Source organism: Leptonotus elevatus, chromosome 4 (assembly GCF_054856555.1).
Source record: "Leptonotus elevatus isolate MCC_2025b chromosome 4, RoL_Lele_1.0, whole genome shotgun sequence".
NCBI lineage: Eukaryota > Metazoa > Chordata > Actinopteri > Syngnathiformes > Syngnathidae > Leptonotus > Leptonotus elevatus.
Genome location: NC_141242.1, coordinates 8,585,507 through 8,608,011, shown reverse-complemented (window position 1 = coordinate 8,608,011; position 22,505 = coordinate 8,585,507). Strand labels below are relative to the sequence as shown.

The following is a 22,505-nucleotide window of genomic DNA, read 5'->3' as shown; positions in this document are numbered from 1 at the left end:
GCATGTCTGAAAACGTACGTTCGTAAAACGTTGCTCAAACCCATGTGTAGTCTTCAAAACATACCCATACGTCGAGGTTGTCGTTGTCATAAACGGACGTTTTAAGACTTGCAAGATGTGCATCACTTCTAGTCAACTTGTGGTCTATTTATGAAACATCTAAGCCAAAACATAACTCACTTCGAAACACTTCCATCGGGACAGCATTATCGAGTAATCAAAAAGGACAGCAAGGATGGAGATAATCGTAAGTATGAGAGATTTAATGACATTAGAGTAAATATTTTTCATTATGGCTTTTGGAGATCAAATAAACATTCAATTGACATTTAGATTAAAAAAAAAGACGAAAGCTTCCGGGATTCAGAGGTGTGCCTAGTTTTCATGTCGTTTTTTATTAAATTAATTGAGGGAATTTTGTATATTTTTAGATCGTAAATTTAAAATCCGATTTCCTATTATATCCAGTGTGAAGCACAACGAAAGTACCTTTATTTTGAAAGTAGATTAATTTGCTCACGTTTAGCGAAATGCCCGCTCAATCTGTATGGTTGCCATGGTAGAGACGTGCAGTCCCGCCCTCGGTAACTAAATCCCGCCCTGTGACCCGAATTATCCTGCACTCGATTGGCTATCAATCATGTCGTTCTCATGTTAGCGTAACATGATTGGACCACATTGCCGTCTATCGAAAACATCGCAATGTCATCGCACTTCCGTTTTTTGGGTATCTTAGCCTCGCTGTCATGTAACATGGTTTCCCATCCACTCTGACAACTGGACAACTTTGTCCGTGGACTTAGCGTTTCTCACCGACTGAGCGTTGAACGTAGCGCGAATCGATGAACAAAGACGGCCGCCACGACGGACGACGGCGCGGCGCTGGGCAGCACCGTCTGGGACCGAGAGTCGGGCACGGAGGTGACGGGAGGGAGAGGTCTGGCAGCAACAGCTCAGGGTCGTCACATGGAGGAAGCAAAAACAAAAACCCGTCCATTAATGCTCTCAAGGTAATCGGAATCTCGTTATGTTATTTTTTTTTTTTGACGAAATGGAGCGCCTATTGTACGTCTCCGAAATCTTTGTCTGGCGCGTGGCTGAATTAACGCCGGCTAGCTAGCAGCCACGATTAAACGCATTTTGGTTTTAGTGTGCCTTTACCTTCCAAGTGGGTGTGGTGCTACCAGCTCGACGATCTAAGGCTTAGATCGTTTTGGATTATTTTTTTTTTTACATCATGGTTAGTAATCATAGTTGCTGTGGAAATGACTCAACTAGTAGGAATAATATTTGACCACTGACTAAGATGAATGCTGACTAGTTTACAACAAACTCCTCGTGTAGCTCTGCAAAATGTTCAAATTGTTTGTAATTCCAATGAGGTACGTAACTAACTCAGGCCATGGTTCGGTTTATATTCGCTACAGTAGGGAACAAATTCAAATCACATTGCTTATATTTGGTGTGAATGGAACAAATGTATTGTCCTTAAATCTTTTCTTTTTAAGAAACTGTAAAAGCAATACTAGTTTGTATTCTTATTAGGAAATGATTGACGCAGGCAAGTACAACAATAACTGTTTGAACATTGTAAAAACGCTAATAATTAAAACACAATAAAATTGCATGTTATTTCAACTAGCGCATCCTGCAAATGTCACATGACCAAAGCCAGAAAACCCTTATGCTGCATTCGAGGAAGATGGAAATTCGGATTCTTCCGACTTTATACCCGGAAAGGTTTTCGGGAACGCCCATTTGAACTTGGAGATTCAGGTGCAAAATCGGGGGGGAGGACTCTAGCATCACCGACCAGTTTAAATCTGACGTCACTCGACAATGGCGACCCCCGTAGAGACAAAGATTTTTAACACCAAAACATAATTTACAGTCACGATTACCAAGAGATTTATCTATTATAGTTATTCGAAATAAGTAACGTCATGTAACCCAACGTGATTCGGATTGACTGCGTTAACCAGAACAAACATTTTATCAGAATCAGTAATCTGGGAGTATCCAACTGGGATATACCCAATTTCCCACAAGGAAAGTTTGGCGGGCTGACAGCCTAAAAAAACACTTGTGGGAAACTCTAAATGTAAAAAGTTTTAGTTTCTAATTAAGCCCCCCTTGATTTTGGATCTACACCCCCCCCCTCCTAAAAAAAAGAGTGTTATTCACGGGATTTTATAGGAAATTAAAAAAGAATAAAACAGACTGACCAAAATGGAGCAGAGATTGTTCCCCCCCCCCCCTCCAAATTACATCTTTTGCGAGTTGGAATTTTACTTTCTTCTACATTGCGATATCGTCAGCCCTAAGTGGGAACTCGTCCAACGACCGCGCAGCCAGTCAAAAGGTCAATTTAACAAATATTTTAGTAGAAAAACTAGTTGATTCTAATGTAGCATTTTTCTTGCAGCTAAACCATGAAAGCTTGTCTAAAAAAATAAATAAAAAAAAAATCCCCCATAAGACTATGAATCATCATATGCAGAGTCCAATCAGATTCCGAGCGTCACTCTTATGTTGCTAATGCGAATGTGTGGTTATACACGCACACTGTCCCTTCGCCTGCAGCTACGCTCTCATCACTGGCAGCACAGGTTGGGGGGGCTGTGTGCATGACTGCGCAGAGTCGCGGCAGAAGGAGAGTGCGAGGAAGAGTGTGTGAGCTCCCAAAGTGGAGCGCAGAAGCTGCAAATGTAACAAGCGGCTCGCAGTGCTGAGCTGATGGACAGCAGCAGCCAGTTCGGGCCGAAACTGCCCGCCCGGTCTTCCTGAGACAAGTTGAACTATCGGCGCAAGTTGCGTTGACATTGTGGAGCGAGCACTGGGAGTCTATTTTAGTCGCCCCTGTCAGATGGTCATGGCCTGTCGTACAAGTGGCGCTGCTGGTGAGGGGGAAGAGGGCGCCTGAAGTGGGCAGCAACAGCATGTCAGTCCTGGACGAGGACCAAGAAGCGCTTTCTGCGCTCTTCTTCTATTCCGTATGTATTTCATGTTTTGCTCGTCTCCTAAGGGGCTCTCGCCTCTTTTGTTGCTTGCAGGGACTGAAAGGGAAACCTTACACTTGCTCCTTTACGAAGCACCGGCTTTGGAAAATGGGTCTTGTTTCCGGTGCTCAGTGAAGGAGTCTGTGCCCTTTACAGTGCAGTTCAGCCGGCTGAACTGGTGCTGCTCTGCTAATTAGGTGGGCTACAGCAAACGTGTTAGCTATTAGCGGCGAACAGGCAAGAGATTCTCTTGTATTTGTGTGTACAGTGTTATCTTCTTATCTTTGCGTTCTTCTCACTCGGAAGAATAAGTGCACAGGCCACTTGACATTTGAAAGAATTTTTGCACACCAAAAGTAGGTCAGCTGGGGGACATTAAATAGTATCAGGACCAATGCACTGTGCATGTCGGCACTACATAATGTGGCACCCACGCATGCTGTCGTACCTGACGAATGACTGTTGAAAGGATTCTTACACCGCATAGGCAGTTTATTGTGGCATTGCTTAGGATGCAACCGTAGAGGATCTTAGATGATAGGATAACCAGAGGTTATACTTTTGATCCAATGGGTTGTTCGGTGGCTAATTAGCAATAACATGAGTTGTTTCAGGTTGACCTTTTAAGAGGAGGGGGGGGGGGAGGGGGGCACACCCTATGACTATGGTGGTTTTCAATCGAGTTATTAAATAATGCAGAGGAAGTAGGGACCATTATACTGAGACAGAACTCAGTGAATGAAAGACTGAGGACATGAATGCCAGAATCAAGCAGTCTATTAACAATGGAGCACATTACGTTCTTTTATCATATTGTTTACGCCATCTAAAATGCAACGCACATTCGTTCCTCTCTTTCAACACTTTTTTTTTTCTCTGTTAGATAAGGATGTACTGAGATTCCACTGCCGCGTTCTATTTCACAGTCAGGTCTTATGGTGCAAAAGACAAATATGTAGGGATGGGTGAGTACCGATACCAATAGCACCCTTTCGTGGCATTTTATGATCAGGAACTAAAAATTGAAAATAACAGGGATAGAAAATTGCCATTGATTTCATACAATTTTAAAGAAAGATGCTACATATAGGCCTTTCTTTAAAATTATCTGTCATTGTTTTTTGGGTCGGGGACATTTTGTGTATCAAATATACTAGTGGTATCAGTCTGAAAAAAAAAATGGTATCGAACATCCCTACAAAATATGTGACTTGCCTTCCAGTGTTTTTTTTTTGCTCGCTTTGCGCTTCTGCAATCACTGATGCATACTCAATGTGTAGGTCAGCCATGATGCATGTTAGGCGCAAAGCGGGTTGGTTCGAGCCTCGAGCTGTTTCTTGTCACAGTCTTGCTTGCGTTTTAAAGCTCTCGCAGTGTGGTGCATTTGACTCCAGCGCTCAGCAGTATGTTGCAACACACCACTGTGAATCTGACCCAATAGTTCCTGGTTGAATTGAAAGTTTCCAGCTCTGCAGTATGCTCATTTGCAGACATGGACACTTCAGCACGCCATATTTTAGCACTGTGTGCTTAATGGGTAACCATAGCAACAATACCCCTTGCATCAGACTGCCAAGTCCAAAGCAATACACAACGGTCTCTTCATTCAATACGACTACTGAGATGCAATACAAGATCTGTAAAACTATTAGGGGTGTGCCCAAAAAAATCGATTCTCATAAGAATTGCGATTCTCATTTAGTAGGATTCAGATCAAATTTTAAATGTCCCAAAATCGATTTTATTTAAATTATTTTATACTGTCTTGCCTTTGTCTGTGTGTGCCTTTTTATTTGGAGCGCAGTTCATGTTGTACCCGATTTGGCCACTTAGGGGCAGTGTGGTTTCACGTGGTCTGATACACTGTTAAGTTGTATCCACATTAGAGAGTAAAAGGAAAACGTCACGGTCAAGATATTCCAATAAGTTTTTTTTTTCTCCAGTGTGGAGCCGTTCTTTTGAGTAGCGCGCTAATTAGCATTAGCGAGTCAGATAGGCTTCACTTCACCCGTCCAGTTGAAATGGATGGATAGTTTTATCATTGCCGAAATATATGCTTTTAAAACGAACCCTGAAAGCTCATGTATGATATTAAAAACTAAAAGACTTTCTATACTTATATTTAGTTCTAGTTAGTTTTAGTTTTTAAAAGCATTTGTGTTTAGTTTTAGTTCATTTTTAATGAACTAATAAACATGCTATGTGCCAAACTGCCGCTTGTTGTGACATGGGTTGAGTTCACCTCCACCTTAAGGGGTTAGTATATTGCTGGGTGAACAGGGCCTTATATCTTAAAAAAAAAAAAAAGTAGAGTCGCTCATATCTCAAGGCACCTTGTACTTGCCGTATATATTGTAGTGAAAGTCTCCTTCTATTCAGTCACACCGCTGATACGTTTGCAGTGAAATATTGATGTTTCGGATCCTTTTGCAGGCATCTTTCCAGCGCTCCAACAGTCATGACAAAGTTCGCAAGATCGTCGCCGAAGAGGGCCGCGCTGCTCGGAACCTGATTGCATGGAGTGTCCCACTGGAGAATAAAGAGGAGGAAGGTCAGTGCTGCTCAAGCAAAATTCACGTTTTTGTATTCAGAGGTTACCTTAACAGATTTTTTTTTCTGTTCTCCCACTCACACACCTCCCACACTCCCTCAATGCAATGTTTGTCGTTTCCTCTCGTCTTAGCCCATTTATTGTTGGATTACTGTCCTTTTTTCGCTGTAAAGATGAGTTAGTTTTAGTTAGTTCATTTAGAATATCTAAGAAATTAGACATTTTATAAATAAGGATGTTTGGAACTGTCAGGAAGAACAATTGTATAATAATAGATGGTCTTAAGTCAAAATATCTGCATTTTAGGAAAAATAATCCTCTAAAGCAGTTGTGTAAAAGTCCGGTCCTCGAGGACGTTCAACGCAGTTGATTCATATTTAAGCTCATCAGATGATGATCCTGATCATTGAATCAGGTGTGTTGGAGTCGAGAAACCTCGAAAACATGCAGGACTCAGGCCCTCGAAGACCGAATCTTGACACATGTGCTCTCCTAAAGTCATACCAAAAATTGAATTCAAAACAGTCATGCGTGACATCACACAAGAGCCGACTGACACGTTGTCGACTGCTATGAATATTAAAATTGTACTTATCTAAAAGTTTGATGGTGAACGTTTGACTGTAAATTTCTTCTATACTTCTAATTGGGCTTTCATTCACTGTACATGACAAGTTGACATATTTCCAATGGCATCAATCATTTTATAAGGATCATTTTTCCATTTTATCCACACAGCAAAGTCCAAAAGTCAGTCCGCTGGCAGCACAAGAACTCAGAGGACTCATTCTGGGCAGCAAAGGAATAAGAAGCAGGTGAGTTGTTGGATCCATTTCCACCAGAGGGCACCAGCTACCAATTTTTAAATGACTTTTTACTCGCACGTCTTTAGAACTACCCTTAAGAATTTCACATTAAGTTGGTTCACTGTGGATAGAAAAAGTTTACAACACATCCCCATTTTCATTTTTTTATACTTAAAAATTAAGATAAATGAATTAGAAACTTTTTCCATTACTTTCAAGCTCTACAAACAAACATTTAACGTGCCCCTGATTAACCCCAAAATCAAGTGCAGCTGTTCTAGTAGGCTTTTCCTGCCATTTAAAAAATTTCAAATACTGACTGTTTAGTACATGTGACAACAATCTCTTACAGCATTTGAACAGGGATGTTTAGACTTTATATATTCACGGGTATCTCATGAGACAAAGTTCAAACTTGTAACAATTTTTTTCAGAATACTGGTGTGGAGAGTAAAAGCACAACTGGTGCCTTGTTGGACAAGGCGCCCGAGAAGAGCCCCACCAAAGCCCGGCAGCCTCGCAAAGTGGACCTACGAGCACGTTACTGGGCCTTCCTGTTTGACAACCTGCGACGTGCGGTGGATGAGATCTACGTCACGTGCGAGTCCGATCAAAGTGTCGTAGAATGCAAGGTCAGCATGTTTGGGGGGGAAAAAATAATTGGAGATAAATAGAGGTGTGAATTGCCTCGTACCTGGCGATTCGATCCGTGTCACGATTCGATTAGATACCGATTAATCATGATACAAATCTATAAGTCGATTATTGCGATTTATTTATTTTTATTATTCACAATTTTGAAAATACTAATCAGTAGTGATAGAAAAATTAAGCTTCATGAAACACTTGTGATATTGTTTGACTCCTCTGGATGGCACTCTTTGTTTAAATGGGCCAGCTAGCTAGCTAGCTAAACAGCTAACCAGACAGACAGACAGACAAATTAAGCTTTCTGAAGCACCTGTGATATTTTTTTACTCTTCTAGATGGCACTCTTGTGCTAACTATAAGTAAGATGTTTTGTTGAATATTTCCATTAAAAATTGATGTTTAACTCATTCACTGCCATTGACGGCTATAGACGTCAAAAAATAATTTGAACTATTTCTATTAGTTTAACATTTTTCCCACTTTTGTTAACAAGAGTATGATTTTTTTTTTGTACATTTAGACCAGATATAAAATTTGTGATTAATCATGAGTTAACTACTCAAGTCATGCGATTAATTACAAATAAAACATTTAATCGCCTGACGCCCTAATTTTAATAATATTTTCTTTTTTTGAAAAATATTATTTTAAAAAAGAAAAGAAAAGATTATTAAAAATGTGTTTTTTGAAAAAATTATTATTTAAAAAAAGAAAAGATTATTATAAATTAGGTCGTCAGGCGATTACAATTTTTAATTGTAATTAATCACATGACCTCAATAGTTAACTCACGATTAATCACAAATTTTATATCTGTTCTAAATGTACTATAAAAACTTTTTTTCTAGGTTTTCATACTCTTTTTAAAAGTGGGAAACACTGTTAAACTAACAGAAATAGTTCAAATGAATTTTTGACGTCCAAAGCCGTCAATGGCAGTGAATGAGTTAAAAATCGATGTGGCCGCATATTGAATCGATACATTAATTGTGCACGGTAATATAGTGATATATCGCCGAAACAATTCTTTTTAACACCCCTAAAGATAAATTGAAGCCAACTTTTTGTGGCTGTGGGCTCATAATCAGGATTTTGTGAGAACACTAGAGGGAGACATTGACATCTAAATACAGGGGCACATTCCTCTTGATTTCTGCTTTTTGTCAGAGGCCCACACTGCTGAGAGAATTATCACAGGGCTCCCTCTTGTCAGCCTGCTCGGAGTATTGATGACAGGCTGTAAACAACAGATGTGTGCTCTCTTAGGCATACTGAAGATGTGGTTATTCTCTTGACTGTCTCGGGTTTGTGAGTCTTGTTTTTGTACCTTTTTGAATGGTTGAGTAGCGCTTCTTGTCTTCTATTGATTCTTCTGCCATGCTGCATTATGCCGAGCATGGTTCTGGTGACGGGTCTGTGGTCAGGACTCAGGACTCAGGACTGTAGCCATGGTCCATGTAGTGTGATCATTATGTTGTCAGACATCTGGCGGCTCTTAATTTTTTTGAACCCCACTCATCTCATGACACACTGATGCTTTCTAATGTCGATGCGAGTGGGTTGCTGCTCATAATTCCCATTGCACCCAGTTTGGGCTCTGAGGAAATTGATACATGATGCACTCATCCCGAATGAGAGTGCTCTGACAACCCCAGTGGAGTTGTGCGCTGTTCTCACACAAACGACTCACCAATTTCCATGTAATAACAAATCACACCTATAAAATCAACCTTCATTTTGGATCATGAAGATAATATTGTTGCTGCGCAAACTACACTAATTGTATATTTTCTAGGGGTGTTTTAATCGTAATTAATCGCACAAGTTCAATAGTTAACTCATGATTGATTGCAAATTTTTATCTGTTCTAAATGTACAATAAAATGTAAAAAAAAAATTGATGTCTATAGCCATCAATGGCAGTGAATGAGTTAAGAGCTATCTAATCTTTAACATGAAGTAACTTGTGAAATTCTGCACATTTTAAAATTGTAAAATACAACTTAAGACCAGTCTCCACAACTATATGCATAATTATTAAATATATTACTGTTAAATTTTGACGTGCGCAGCAGACACGTGCGTTGCGACTGGAATTCCCCCCAGTACAGGCTTTCCAAGTAAGAGGTGGTCATTAATCGCACGTAAAAAAAAAAAAAAATAGTGGCGTTAAAAGGAACTTTAAATTAATTCACAAATTTTGACACCCCTAATATTTTTACACATTTGTCCTCTAAATGAAGACCCCCAAAAATGAAAAAGATTCATTTGTTTTGTGTGCCTGATGGACCACTGCCTTTTACTGACCCGGCTAATGGCAAGGCCTCTCGGAGGTTAAACATGTTGTCATTCGTCGTGAAAATGTTATGTGAGGGTTGTATTTAGGTAAGTGTGCCTGTTAACATGCTAAAAGCCACTTTACGATGCCACCACTGGCTGTGGACTTTGTCCGTCAGAGGACCAGCTCGGCCTTCATTACCAAATGAGCGGCGAGCTATAGAGGCGGTCTTTGTTAACCATCTCCAATCATCGGAGCTGCTGCTGGACACATCTTTCACTGGCCTGACTTGTCGATTAACTAAAAGCACTGTGAAGCTTTACTCTCAATTACCACTCCCTTCACGATCTCCATCCATCAGTTGTCTGCTTTCATTAGAGCTCGATGAGGAGGGTTGTGGCCATGGTTGGGGGTAGCTCCCAACAGTCCCACACCTCTGGGACATCTGAAAGACCAAAGGCAGATAAGATAAGGGGCATTCCCTATCAAGAATGTACTGTTTCTGTTCTGACTCATTGTTCTGTGCACATGAACTTGTCTGGGCTTTCCAGCAACTGTTTTACTTATTTTTTTTTAATATTGTAATGGGCTGGCGGATTTGCTTTATGAATGTTCTGAACTCCTGTCTCAAATTTCAGTTGTATTGAGAGGAATAACATTGTCAGCCTGTTAATCATTTTGTTGTATGAACCAGTGCACTCTTTCTACGTCATGATTAATACCACGCAATCGAAGGAATTAATTGATCGATTATAAGGCTTATTTCTTGTTTATGTTTTTTTTTCTGTGTTTGTCTATTGGATTGATCCAGCAGTTGTTTTATTTTGTAGTAAACGATGAGTCGAGAGGCGATTAATTTTTTAAAATTGTAATTAATCGCATGGCTTCACTAGTTAACTCATGATTAATCACAAATTGTATCTGTACTAAATGTACAATTAAAAAAAAAATCTAGGTTTTCATACTGTTGATGTATGAACATTTTTTAAACTAATATAAACAATTCAAATGAATTTTTGACGTTTATAGCCGTCAAGGGCAGTGAATGGAGAAAATATAAAAAATTTGAGGCATCAGGCGATTAATTTTTTTAATCGTAATTAATCGCATGACTTCACTAGTTAACTCGCAATTAATCACAAATTTCATATCTGTTTTAAATGTACAATAAAACAAATTCTAGGTTTTCAAACGCTTGTTAACAAAAGTGGCAAAAAAAATTAAACTAATTGAAATAGTTCAAATGAATTTTTTATGTTTATAGCCGTCAATGGCAGTGAATGAGTTAATGAGCATGATGGCACAGTAAACGGATCGATGATTGAACAATTTAAGGGATACAACCCAAAATATTGAATATTTAAAAAGCCAGAATGTGCCAATTTCACTGCATTTATTTGTTAAATTTGTACTGGCCCAGTGAACTGCAGGTGGTCCGACAACCACATATATGAGCTCTACTAGGTCTATACAGTACATATTTTTTGTGGATATATTGGGTTGGGTTTCAGATGATTTGTCATGCTGCTTTTTTAAATGTATTTATTTTAAACCTGTTCCTTCTTGTAATTTTGTATTTACTTTTTCCTCAGGAAGTATTGATGATGTTGGACAACTACGTGCGGGATTTTAAAGCCCTCATAGACTGGATCCAGCTCCAGGAGAAGCTCGAGAAAACCGATGCCCAGAACAGGTGATCTCTTTGTCTTTCGCATTCATTCATTTCCTGTTTGTTTACTGTTGCCCTCCCCAAGGTCGAACTGTGACCACAAAGTGCTAGTGTCTGCTCAATGGCTTTGAGGTACAAACAGAAGGGATCAATGACTTTGTCTCCTTTTCAAAATATCCACTGGTTTATTGTATTCACTTTTAACACAGTGCAAGTGTCATTTGACTGGCTGTATGCAATTGGTCATCTAAATCCTATGTTGTCCAAGTTTCTACTGTGTCTTAAATAGCTGCAAGTATTTATTTGTGTCGACTCAACGCCAATGCTTTTAATTTGCAGGCCTACCTCTTTGGCATGGGAATTGCGTAAAATGTCTCCAGGACGTCATGTGGTGCCTAGCCCCTCTGCAGACAGAATGGTTTCCTCCCCAGGTGCACGTCGCACCCTAAATTTTGGGTAAGTCCCGTCTCTTCCACCATGCGGTGCCAAGATGTATAGCCAACATCATTTAGCTTTTACTTTGGTTTATTTGTGTTTATTATTCACACTCAACATAACTATACACCAGTATTACTTGGACAAATATAATTATAATCAGCTCTGACACTCTTATATTGTCATGATTAGTAAAACGGAATATTTATTTACTGTATAGGCCGAATACTGTGTGTGTGTACCACGGCTTAGCATCTACATTTGCCAGACTATAAAATTGCATGATATCACCCTTGCATACGACTATGTAAGTGTGACTGCCATTGGTTTCTGATGGCGAATATATTTATTCTTATTTTTCTTTCACCTAACTCTTTGGTTGCCTCAGTGGATTTTGTGGATGAAAGTGGCAGTTAAAGACTGCGGAAAACATTTGTTCTGTATGGGCAACGCTCTGTAATCGGCCTCTGTCGAAAATGCATATTGATTGTGCTTTTACAGTGGAGTGTGACTTTGACCAGGCAAAATGAAATAAAAAAAAATAATCATCTACTTATAAATGATTCATTCTGTTTGTTTTTTATTCATTTGTTGGGATATATAATATGTGTCTTATCCAGTGGACCTCCACCTGCCCTGGCCGCAGCCCGACTATCCCTTACTGGTCCCAGTTGGGCAGACCGAGTGAAGTGTACTCGATCTGCTCCAAGTTCAAGTCAGCTGATGTCTTGTTCAGTTGAAAAGCCAAGTAAGGCATTCCTCACTGCGTAAATGCAGAAATGTAAAAAAGCAACAAAACTAAATATGAACTGTTATGTTTTCAGGTAGAAAAGATTCCGAAGGCTGGGAAACTGTCCAGCGAGGACGTGCGGCCAAGCCCCGCTCTGCCACAATGATTGCCAAGGTCAGTCCGGTCTTGGCCACTCACGTCGACGCAAAGCAGGACAGCACCAAAAATGAGTCACTGGTGCCGCCTCAAGAACAGCGTCCCATCTGCCCTCCCACTAATGCAAGCCAGGGGGACTCTGAGAAGAAAGTCCCGACACTCCAGCATCCCCCAGAGGAGGATAAACATCCAGTAAGCGGCGATACAGTGGAGGTACTTGGGTCCACTACATCGTGTCATGCATCTCCTCCAAAGAGAGATATCGATTATTCATGATGAGTATAGAAATATGAGACGGATTCATCAACCACATTGTTTTTGTTTTGGGCTCATGAGGTTGAAAAACACACAACTTTCAACAGATTGATTTGAGTGGCAAAATCTGTTTTCACTCATGAAATTCAGTTCACACTTGATCAACACGTCTTTTTTTTTTATTCATCTTTAAAAATCCAAATCTTATCCATCATCAAATTTGGATCAGAGTTTGTGTCGAGGGCATGTCAGTAGCAAGATTCCCTGCATGATGTGTGCATGTTTTTAATGGAGCTTGCATCTGGTTGTGTTTGTGTGTGTGTGCGTGCGTGTGTGCAGCCCCCAGCAGAGAATGCACAAGACTCGGGGCATTGTGTCGACGCACCCCGTGATGACGCGCCACCCCCTATAGCAGATATCTCCCCTTCCCAAGCCCCAGAGCCCACCTTGTGTTCAGCTGCAACCCCACCAGCAGACATGACCTTATCAGCCCCACCCCTTGCCCCGGCCCCGCCGGCCCTGGCCCACTCCGCATCCCTACAGCGACCCCAGACGGATGGGCTCGGCGGACCGTCGGCCTTGGAGCGCTGCGCGGCTGAGGGGGGTGCGTCGCAGGGCATGGCCGCATCTGCTCCACAACAGGCTGAGACTCCCATGGAAGCGGTGAAACTGGAGAGTGTGCTGGACCCCACAGAGCTTTCCACTGTGAGTGCTGAGAGATGGAGGAGCAGAGGGAGGGGTGGGCCAGGGTGGGTACGAGGGGAGTTCAGGAAGGTCTCATGGGTACTTCACCGCCTAAACAAAGTCAATCTGAAGCAGCCCTCTTTACCAAATGTGTCGGCAAGACTGCATAGTTTTGTGTAATGTTGTTTTAGCACCATTCACTGTGAAGAATAGCTGTGAGTATTTTATTTTTTTTAGCGAGTGTTCTGTCAGTCAAAATACTTGAAATGTGCACCAAAGTTTAATAAACGTGTAAAATGGTAGGACTGTACTTGATAGGGTTAGTATTAATATTCCCTAGAGTGGTTCTCATACTCTTTTAATTGATTAGTCAATTTCTGTTCTTGAGTAGGCCACATTCATGTGTGCTTCATATTGAGACCCACTCTAACAGTCATTTGCATGCCCCTTATAAATTATGTATAAGATTTACTTAAGCTGTGATTTCATATTATCAAATAAGGGAAAATGTTGTTTAAAAAAAAATTTAAAAAAATTTGCTCCTTTAACCATCTCTTCATCCTCACGGTAAATGTGCCCTGCATGATAATGGAATGCTTCCTTACTTGTGGTTTTTGTCACCACCCTGTGAATAAAAGTGTGATGAGATTGATCCTTTTGTTTTCCTTTCAATATGAATCACCTACCAACGGGCAAATTTAGACCAGCTACAATTTTATTGTCCAAACCGATACCTTTGTCATCCTGTTTATGATGACACCTGCACCTTGTGTCCATCCTCAGTCCATGGCAGAGGTCCTTGCCAAGAAAGAGGAGCTGGCCGACCGACTGGAGAAGGCTAATGAAGAAGCGATAGCCAGTGCCATCGCAGAAGAAGAGCAGCTGACCAGAGAGATTCAAGCAGAGAACAATGACCTTGAGACGGACAACGACAATGACTTCCCGGTTAGACAAATGAGCAAATTTCACCCGCTAAAGAGCGTACTTGGTACATCTGAACTGTTTTTTTTTTTTATGCTGTTCCAGGCCGGCATAGCTAATGGAGGTTGCGGTCCCAATATGGAGTGGAGTGAGATGTTGGCAGATTATGATGGTATGGATTTCTACGTGTTAGCTGTAAATTGGTTAAAAGTGTTCTTCACCGCAGATATTTTCTTTACCCACTTGCAGCGAGGGAGGCATGGCGTCAGAATACTTCATGGGGTGACATGGTGGAGGAAGAACCTGCTCGACCTCCTGGACACGGAATCCACATGCATGAAAAACTGTCCTCGCCGTCACGCAAAAGGTGCAGTTTATTTTTTGAAAAACTAAAAAGTTATTGCGATATCAACTTAGTATGAACAACTTTACTACGTGTTAAGTGTCTTGAGGTGCAACTCAACCTACTAATTTGCAGGCACTTCACCTTATTTTGACAAGGATTTAAAGGGGAATTCAACCCCCCCCGCCCCCAAAGTCAATAGTTTAAATGCGATATTCTGTTTAATATTGTGTTAATGGAATATGAGTTAAACAGCAAAATCCAGCAGTTTTTATCAGTATCAGAAGGCGGCCATTTTCCCACTTGTGAAAATGACATCATAGTTGCGCAGGTCTCGTGTAACAACCAATCACAGCTCAGTTTCAGAAAACAGGTGAGCTGTGATTGGCTATTTCCTGAGTCTTGAGCAACTGTGATGTCATCTTCAGTGGACAGCACGTAGCAAAATGGCCGCCCCCTAAGATGGATAAAAACGGCTGGATAACTCATATTCCACAAATGCAACATTAATCAAAATGTCATGTTTCGACTAATGAAGGTCACATATAACATATTATTGTCAAATGTTTATGTTTGACTTCCAGCAGACCACGTCAAAAGGCCAGTTTATTTTGTCTGACTGTTTATTAATTAACCCAAAGTCCCTCAACATGCTACAGCCCCTGTCATGAGTCCAAACCAATGTCAGTCCATGTTAACCAAAAGATGAATGATTTGTGATCATATTTCTAACAGGACTATTGCAGAGTCGAAGAAAAAACATGAAGAGAAACAGCTGAAGGCTCAGCAGCTGCGGGACAAATTGCGAGAGGAAAAGACACTCAAACTGCAAAAGCTTTTGGAGAGGGTGAGTGAAAACATGTTGAGCAGATGGAAGTCCGTCCTAAAGGAACTCGGTGTAACGAGCGGTTTGCAGATTTTATCAACGCTACTTTTTAAGGCAAGATTGACAAGCAAAATGATCAGCGTTGTTTTTGCCACAATTTTGCTTTCTACAGGAAAAGGAGGTTAGCAAATGGAAGGAGGAGTTGTTGGAACAACGGAGGAAGATGATGGAGGAAAAGCTGCTGCATGCAGAGTTAAAACGAGAGCTGCAACTCCAGGCTATTGTGAAGAAGGCTCAAGAGGAAGAGGCCAAGGTAGGCGAGAGAAGTATTTAGAAGTCTCATCTGCTTTGTATTACTTGTTGTTTTGAGGCCACATTTTATGATAATGTAATTGTTTCTCCGCTTTGTGTCCATACAGGTAAATGAAATAGCATTCATCAATACTCTTGAAGCCCAGAACAAGAGACACGATGCCCTGGCGAAATTAAATGAATATGAGCAACGCCTTAATGAGCTCCAGGAGGATAGACAGAGGAGGCAAGAGGAGAAACAGGCCAGAGATGAAGCTGTGCAGGTGCGACCGAAAACATTGACATAGTAGTATGCATATTTCATGTGTGTATTGCTTGCTCACATCCTGCTTTTCTTCTTTGGTAGGAACGTAAGCGAGCCCTCGAAGCTGAGCGGCAAGCACGCGTGGAGGAGCTGTTGATGCGGCGCAAGGAACAGGAGGCTCGTATTGAACAGCAGCGGCAGGAAAAGGAGAAAGCAAGAGAGGATGCAGCACGGGAGAGAGCGAGGTTAATAGTTTCTCGGTGTTGTGTGGGGTTATATTACATTTCCGATTCTCACCGCCCCCTTCTTTGCTCATAGAAAAAGTAATGGTAGTGACATTTATCAAAAAAAGTCATGTTTTTGTTTTTTCCCCCTTCTGGGACTTTTCTTTAAATTTCTTCTGATACCAGACAAGCTTTTAAACTTTTTTCCCTTTTTTTTTTTTACAGCATTAAGTTCCACAGACAAATTAACTCATTCACTGCCATTGACGGCTACAGACGTCAAAAATTTATTTGAACTATTTCTATTAGTTTCATATTTTTTTTTCCACTTTTGTTAAGAGTATGAAAACCTAGGGAAAAAATATATTGTACATTTAAAACAGATATAAAATTTGTGATTAATTATAAATTAACTAGTGAAGTCATGTGAATAATTACAATTAAAAAAAAATCACCTGATGCCACTAATAAAAAAAAAAAAAAAAGATTATTAAAAATTAGGGGCGTCAGACCATATTTTTTTAAAATTGTAATTAATCGCATGACTTCAATAGTTAATTTATAAATTCTCCCAAATTTTAGACTTGTACAGGTGAGGCAAGGTGATCTCAAGAAATAATTTGTGGCTTTGAAGCACAAACCTAGGGTCCAAACTAACTACTGCTGCTTTTAAAACAAAATGGGTACCATGCCTTTGGAAATGTTCAGCATTATTGACACTGAAAGGTCCACCAGGCTCCTGACATATGTATGTAAAAATGGATGCGCATTCAGTTTCTTAGCTGGAATTAATTAGTCACTAGAGGGGCCGTATAAGTTGCTAAATGTAGCAGTCTATTATTATTTTTTTTTACATCTTTTTAGTGTACGCCGGCTAAAATAAATAATGAATGTATCGATAAAATATATTTATTGCCAAGCCCTTAACTCCCACTTCTTTTACGCTTCTTTTCCATATTGTTTGAAGAGACCGAGAGGAGCGTCTGGCTGCTCTTAGTGCGGCTCAACAAGAGGCCATGGAAGAGCTGCAGAAGAAAATTCAAATGAAGGTAAGTTTATACAGAGCTCACCTTGCTTAGCTTCTCTAATAGACACCATGCAAGGCCCCCCCCGTTTCCCAGCTTGACCCCCTTGCTTTCTGTTTGCTTTTCCCACAGCACGACGAGAGCAGCCGCAGGCATATGGAGCAAATGGAGCAGAGAAAGGAGAAGGCGGCTGAGCTCAGCAGCGGCCGACACGCCAACACAGACTACGCTCCCAAGCTAACGCCATACGAACGCAAGAAACAGTGCTCACTCTGCGCTGTTGTGGTATGTACGTCTTGTTAAAGGGGGTGGGGGACCCTCATGGGCTCTTTATGGAATTCGATATGGACATATAAAATATTTCAACTAATGAGGGCATCTTCATTTACTGTATATATTATAGAACTCTGCCAAAATTAAATAATAAATTGAATAATTACTATAGAACATTTTCAATTAGACTTAAATCAATAAGCTCTACTGTCTCCCCCACCCACAAGTGTAATATTATTTGTGAGAGTGGTTACCATGTAACTAAGGATGGAGCATTCTGACATGTGAAACCAAGCCAGCATCAACTGCTCAGTGAATTCTGTTAAACTGACGATTGACCTTGGTGTAACATCTGACACGAGAGATCAGGACGGGGTCCACAGGAAGGAGCACTTTATTTAATGACCTGGCTGAGACACACAAAGTATCATAAACCATTCCGTAGTCTGTGGTAAAAGGGCTCCATGGTGTCGCCATTTGTCAAGGCTGCACTATTTATAGAGTTAAGTCAGTAATTTACAGTTGGAGTGGGTTTTTATTTGGGGAAATTTGCATTTTTTTATCTGCGATTACGAAAGCATAGTAGCAAAAGAAAAAGAGATGCTGCAATTAAGGATTTGAATGATTTTCATTGTTTGTTTGTCTTAAGGTCCCATGTTTTTTTCTCATTACAGATACACTTAATTGAATGTTTAAAATCTATAACACACACTTTATTTGTTTACCAGCTAAAAGATGCAGATTTAACAAATAATAATTAAAAAGAAATAAATAATAATAATAGTTTGAGACTTAATTGTAAGTCTAAAATCAGTTCTATGTTCTCATGAAATTTCTTTGAGATAATACTTGAATGCCAGACATTAGTAGATGTGGAAGTTGCCCTTTTAAAATCAATTGCAATTGCACATTTACTTAATGCAAACTGTACGGTGAAATAAAAACAAATTGGCATCCCGTCGCTATGGTAGACATCAGTTGACTTGTGGAGCAAACTTGTAATTTATTCCGCTTTTCCTTGAGAGGTTCAGCAGTGGCAGGTCATGTCCTATTGGCAAAAAACAACTTCAAGGTATATCATTTCACAAGCATCCCGTGGGGCTCTGATGACCCCTTCCTGCCTCCGTCTCCATTGTGACGGTAGTGACCTCTGACCACGGTGCTTGTGTTTGCAGATCACCTCGGAGGTGCACCTGTTCAGCCACACCAAGGGCAAGAGGCACCAACAAGCCGTTCGAGACAGTAGCAGCATCCAGGGACGGGAGCTGTCCGACGAGGAAGTGGTGCGTATCATCTTGCCGACGATACGCACGTTTATTCTCGTATATAATGCTGTCCCGATGCCGCTCGTGTTATGTAAGAGGACAAAGAAATCGATTTCTAAAGCAAAATTATTATTGTTTATGCACCTCCCATACACCATCGCGGCTCTTTGTGCGATTGCAAATGAGCCTTGAAATGTACACAGTCAGGGTTCAGCGCTCCAGTGGAGGGGTGACATCACCTCATCACACAGTTTTTTTTTTTAGGCCATTGAGCTGCTTTCCATGGGAAGGCAGCCCGTTAATGCAAGTTAACCTCTCAGGCTGCAATATGAGATTGGCTTTTCAGCGCTGCTCATTGTGATGCTGACAACTGTTGGTGCTATACGCAGCACCTTTGGCCCCAGTAGCTCTTTCATTCAAAGCTTTTCTTCCTCGCTCTCTTCTGAGAATAATTGATATGCCCGCCGTCCTTCCTCTCAGGTATTTTTCTTTCTAAACGCAAGTCGGTTTGTTCCGTTTGACAGTTCAATAAACAAGGAAATGGCGAATCACAATCCGGTTTATTGCCAGGCATGTGCACAAACAAAACAAGGGCATTTTACTCAGGACGCTTGTGCAAAGAGAGAAGGTAGGTAAGCTAGGTTTTGAATTAGCAAATTTGCCTATTGTGAGGCTTATACAGGTTATTTTAGGAGCAATAAATAGAATATTTACATAAGATAAAAATGAGTTTAAACATTTTAATATTAAAAGCACAAAAATACTAATATGCAAAGAAGTGTACATCATTGAAGTCCTTATAACGCAAAAGTGACAAATGGCCAGGTGATACTGAATTATTTATGGCTAATACAAAAATTCACAAATGAAGCAAAAACTGTGTGCAAAATTATTGAGAAAGCAACTTTGTAAGCATTAAACTAAAATGCACCCATGAGCACTTCATTCATATGAATGCATATTTAAATCCATATCTAAATTATTCAGCCTTGTGCTGCTGTCCTATTAGGCTATTTTGTGTTGTGCGTCTAAATGACAACAGGCATAAATGGCATGTTGATTGGCATATTTTTCGCTACTGATATGTGAATGCTAATCAAGCTGAAGACTTTGTATAAAGCACCATTCGGCGGCTGTTCATATTATTTATTTCAAACCCAATTTTGGTCTCCACTAATTAAAATGAAGACGGTTGGTTCCTCTGAGCAGAAGTCATCAAGTAGATTTCCCGCACTGGCTGGTGTCCAAAGCATTGTGCCTTAATATTTTTACGTTAAAAAATGTACGAGCAGTTTGCGTCTTGCTGGGAAGAGAGTCTTGCATTTCAATAAATCCATTCCACACTTTTCTAGTGAATATTGCCCACGTCATATTTCAACCTATGTGATTCTTAACTGCCACTATCATTTTGTGGATTTAAAACAGTTTACATTGGTGGGAGTCCACACATTACGTTTCCTAATTTGGGTGGGGTTGAGTGGCCAATGTTTTTTTTGTAGTTTTTTTTGCTTGCTTTGTTTTGTTTTGGCAATGGTCGGGTGCAAGACTGTTTCGGAAGCATTTTGTGCCCTGTGAGGCGAGCCTTAGCACTCAAGCCACACAACATATGCATGGACAAATGCACATTGATGTGGTTAATAACACACACACAGAGACACTTATGCAGTAGTATACACTTATTAATCAATCGTTGCAGTACAATGTGAATTTAATTATTTTTTATTTATTGCTGGCTTTGTTAAATTCTAATTTTAAAGAATTGCACTTTTTACGTTGTTTTGGATTGATATTTTGTTAAAAAAAAAAAAGAAGTGAAAAATTAGTTTTCACTGAAGGCCTAGAAATATAGTTATCAGATTATCTGGCAAGAATACCAAGAATTGAAATTTTGACTCTTGGCAGGCTTGCCTAAAAGAGGCGTCAAGGCTGCAAAGAGCTTCTGCAAAGAAATGACCTCCCATAGGATCCAAATAGTCCTGGAAGTCCTGTTGACGCTCTTTCAATGGCCCCCAAATTGAGAACCTTGCTGAAATATCCAAAGTGCCAGCTGAAGTCCCCCTCTCACTCCCCTTGTTGTTTTGAAATCTGACACTCGACACCTTTCCAGCAATGAATCTGCACCTAAAAAGAAATGAAGAAGAATTTCAGTTAAACACGAGTGTCAGTTTTGGATTTATGACATGTCCGTGATGAAATGTTATCCAAAGGTGTAGTCTGATACCCAAAAAATTGTCATGCGAACCACTGAAGCTTGTAACCCCATCCAGTGTCGTATCACTTATCGTCGAGTTGCCGACATGAAATTCAGCTGTTTGCTCAACGCCAAATGGAAAGCTACCCGCTTGGGCCTTTTGTGAGTGACAAAAGAGGCGCTGGGTGAACATATCCCATAGAATGTGTATTTGTGTGGGCTGCCTTTTAGATCTGTGATAGCTCTGTCAGTGTCAGAGAAAGGGAGGGATGTTTAGAGGCGGGTCATGTTTCTCCCACCAGAAGCAATATGTGGTATTGTGCGGCACCGCAGCCCTCAGGCCAGTGTATTTGCTGCTTTGTGATAATGGTTCAGTGGTAGACACCTGTCTGTCATCATATTTGACTGTCTGAAACATTGAGTTTACCTTAGCCCTTATTGTAATAACTGTATCTGTATTTGCTAAAGCCTCTACAGCGGCCTGTCAGCATTTTTCCCTATGTGGCAGCATCATATTTCAGATTACCTTTTTATATTACCAGTATGTTATATTTTTGGCAAATGAAGTTTTGGATGCATTATTGAAACAATTCCATTAGTTGAGTGGCAAGCACACTAGATATCCTCTCAGACTGAGTGCAAGTGAGATGACATCTACGGTTATGAGGCATGACTGACCTGTAGTATGAAGAATCAGTGACCAAAATGAAAGGAAAAAAGCAACACCGGCAACTGTCAAATCAAGTGAATGGATTTGACTATCCAAAAGGAAATTCTAGTTCTAGAAGAAATATAATTTTAATTCAAGCTTTGCTTTGTTTTAATATCCTACATCCTGATCAGACTGGACTTTTGGAATGTTCCATGTCAGAGTTATTAACCAAGCCAAATGCGCAGTCCGGATCAGATTCAGAGGAATCTTGTTTTGCCCGCACAGCTTCTGACTACGGGTGAGAGTAATCAGGTTTTGTGGGATTGAACGTTGATTAATCACTTTGTGAAACAAGTGAAGCAAAATGGGATGCACTACTTGACTACAACCAACAGGGGCGCTGCTGACTCAATCTCAATATTGTGGCCTAAATAATATTTTGGATATCATGGAAACGGGAGTTCCAAACAGAGATTGTCCCATCACATTAGAAATATTTCAAATATAACAGATTATTGATCAATTCATTGTTACTTTACAATTACTCTCATAGGCTGATCTTTTATTAATTATCCTTTTCACACTTTTGACTCCTGCATTACGTCCCACTGTAGTGAAACCCTCCATTCAGCCAGCAGGTGCGCTAGCACTTGTCACCAGAGGCTACGGCATCCCACACGCAGGTTTAGTTTGACTTCTCAGTGGAAGTCCTTTTTTGTGTGAGGCCTTTCCTCTGGGGTGACGGATGACAGCATAATTAGGTAATTAGTTTCTCGCACATGCAGCATGTCGCTGAAATTGGGTTGTGTACATTACACCATTTCTTGGTGGAAATACCAAAAACGGTGGAAGCGACTCCTCTGGCCTTAAAGCTCGTCTATGGGTGATGCCTGGAGTGTTACAAAAGTAATTATAGGATACAGTGGCGTTACTTGCAGACCCTTGTTCTCTCATGTTTGCCTATCTTCTCCTGAATAACAATTGCTATTTTTAATGTTATTGTGTGTATTGACTG

General features: G+C 40.5%; 1 protein-coding gene across 7 annotated transcripts in view; it reads left to right on the top strand.

Moving 5' to 3' along the window:
- Positions 1-121: 121 nt before the first annotated feature.
- The window catches only part of scaper (S-phase cyclin A-associated protein in the ER), a 54,527-nt gene continuing 32,143 nt past the window's right edge, over positions 122-22,505 (top strand). For 3 of the 7 annotated variants that reach the window (XR_015094710.1, XR_015094711.1, XM_086074843.1), the window contains exons 1-19: positions 716-1,010; positions 5,433-5,550; positions 6,289-6,365; positions 6,791-6,988; positions 10,878-10,978; positions 11,294-11,410; positions 12,010-12,137; positions 12,214-12,488; positions 12,870-13,235; positions 13,998-14,159; positions 14,241-14,307; positions 14,385-14,502; positions 15,214-15,325; positions 15,477-15,617; positions 15,724-15,879; positions 15,963-16,105; positions 17,052-17,133; positions 17,242-17,394; positions 18,558-18,665. Coding sequence is in view for 5 of the 7 variants with exons in the window: in XM_086074843.1 (XP_085930969.1) it covers positions 843-1,010; positions 5,433-5,550; positions 6,289-6,365; positions 6,791-6,988; positions 10,878-10,978; positions 11,294-11,410; positions 12,010-12,137; positions 12,214-12,488; positions 12,870-13,235; positions 13,998-14,159; positions 14,241-14,307; positions 14,385-14,502; positions 15,214-15,325; positions 15,477-15,617; positions 15,724-15,879; positions 15,963-16,105; positions 17,052-17,133; positions 17,242-17,394; positions 18,558-18,665 (2,790 nt within the window). In the remaining 2 variants the exon portion in view is untranslated. Of the gene's footprint in view, positions 248-715; positions 1,011-2,605; positions 2,994-5,432; positions 5,551-6,288; positions 6,366-6,790; positions 6,989-10,877; positions 10,979-11,293; positions 11,411-12,009; positions 12,138-12,213; positions 12,489-12,869; positions 13,236-13,997; positions 14,160-14,240; positions 14,308-14,384; positions 14,503-15,213; positions 15,326-15,476; positions 15,618-15,723; positions 15,880-15,962; positions 16,106-17,051; positions 17,134-17,241; positions 17,395-18,557; positions 18,666-22,505 lie in introns of those variants that run through there. The other 4 variants (XM_086074846.1, XM_086074844.1, XM_086074845.1 and 1 more) reach the window with 4 other exon arrangements.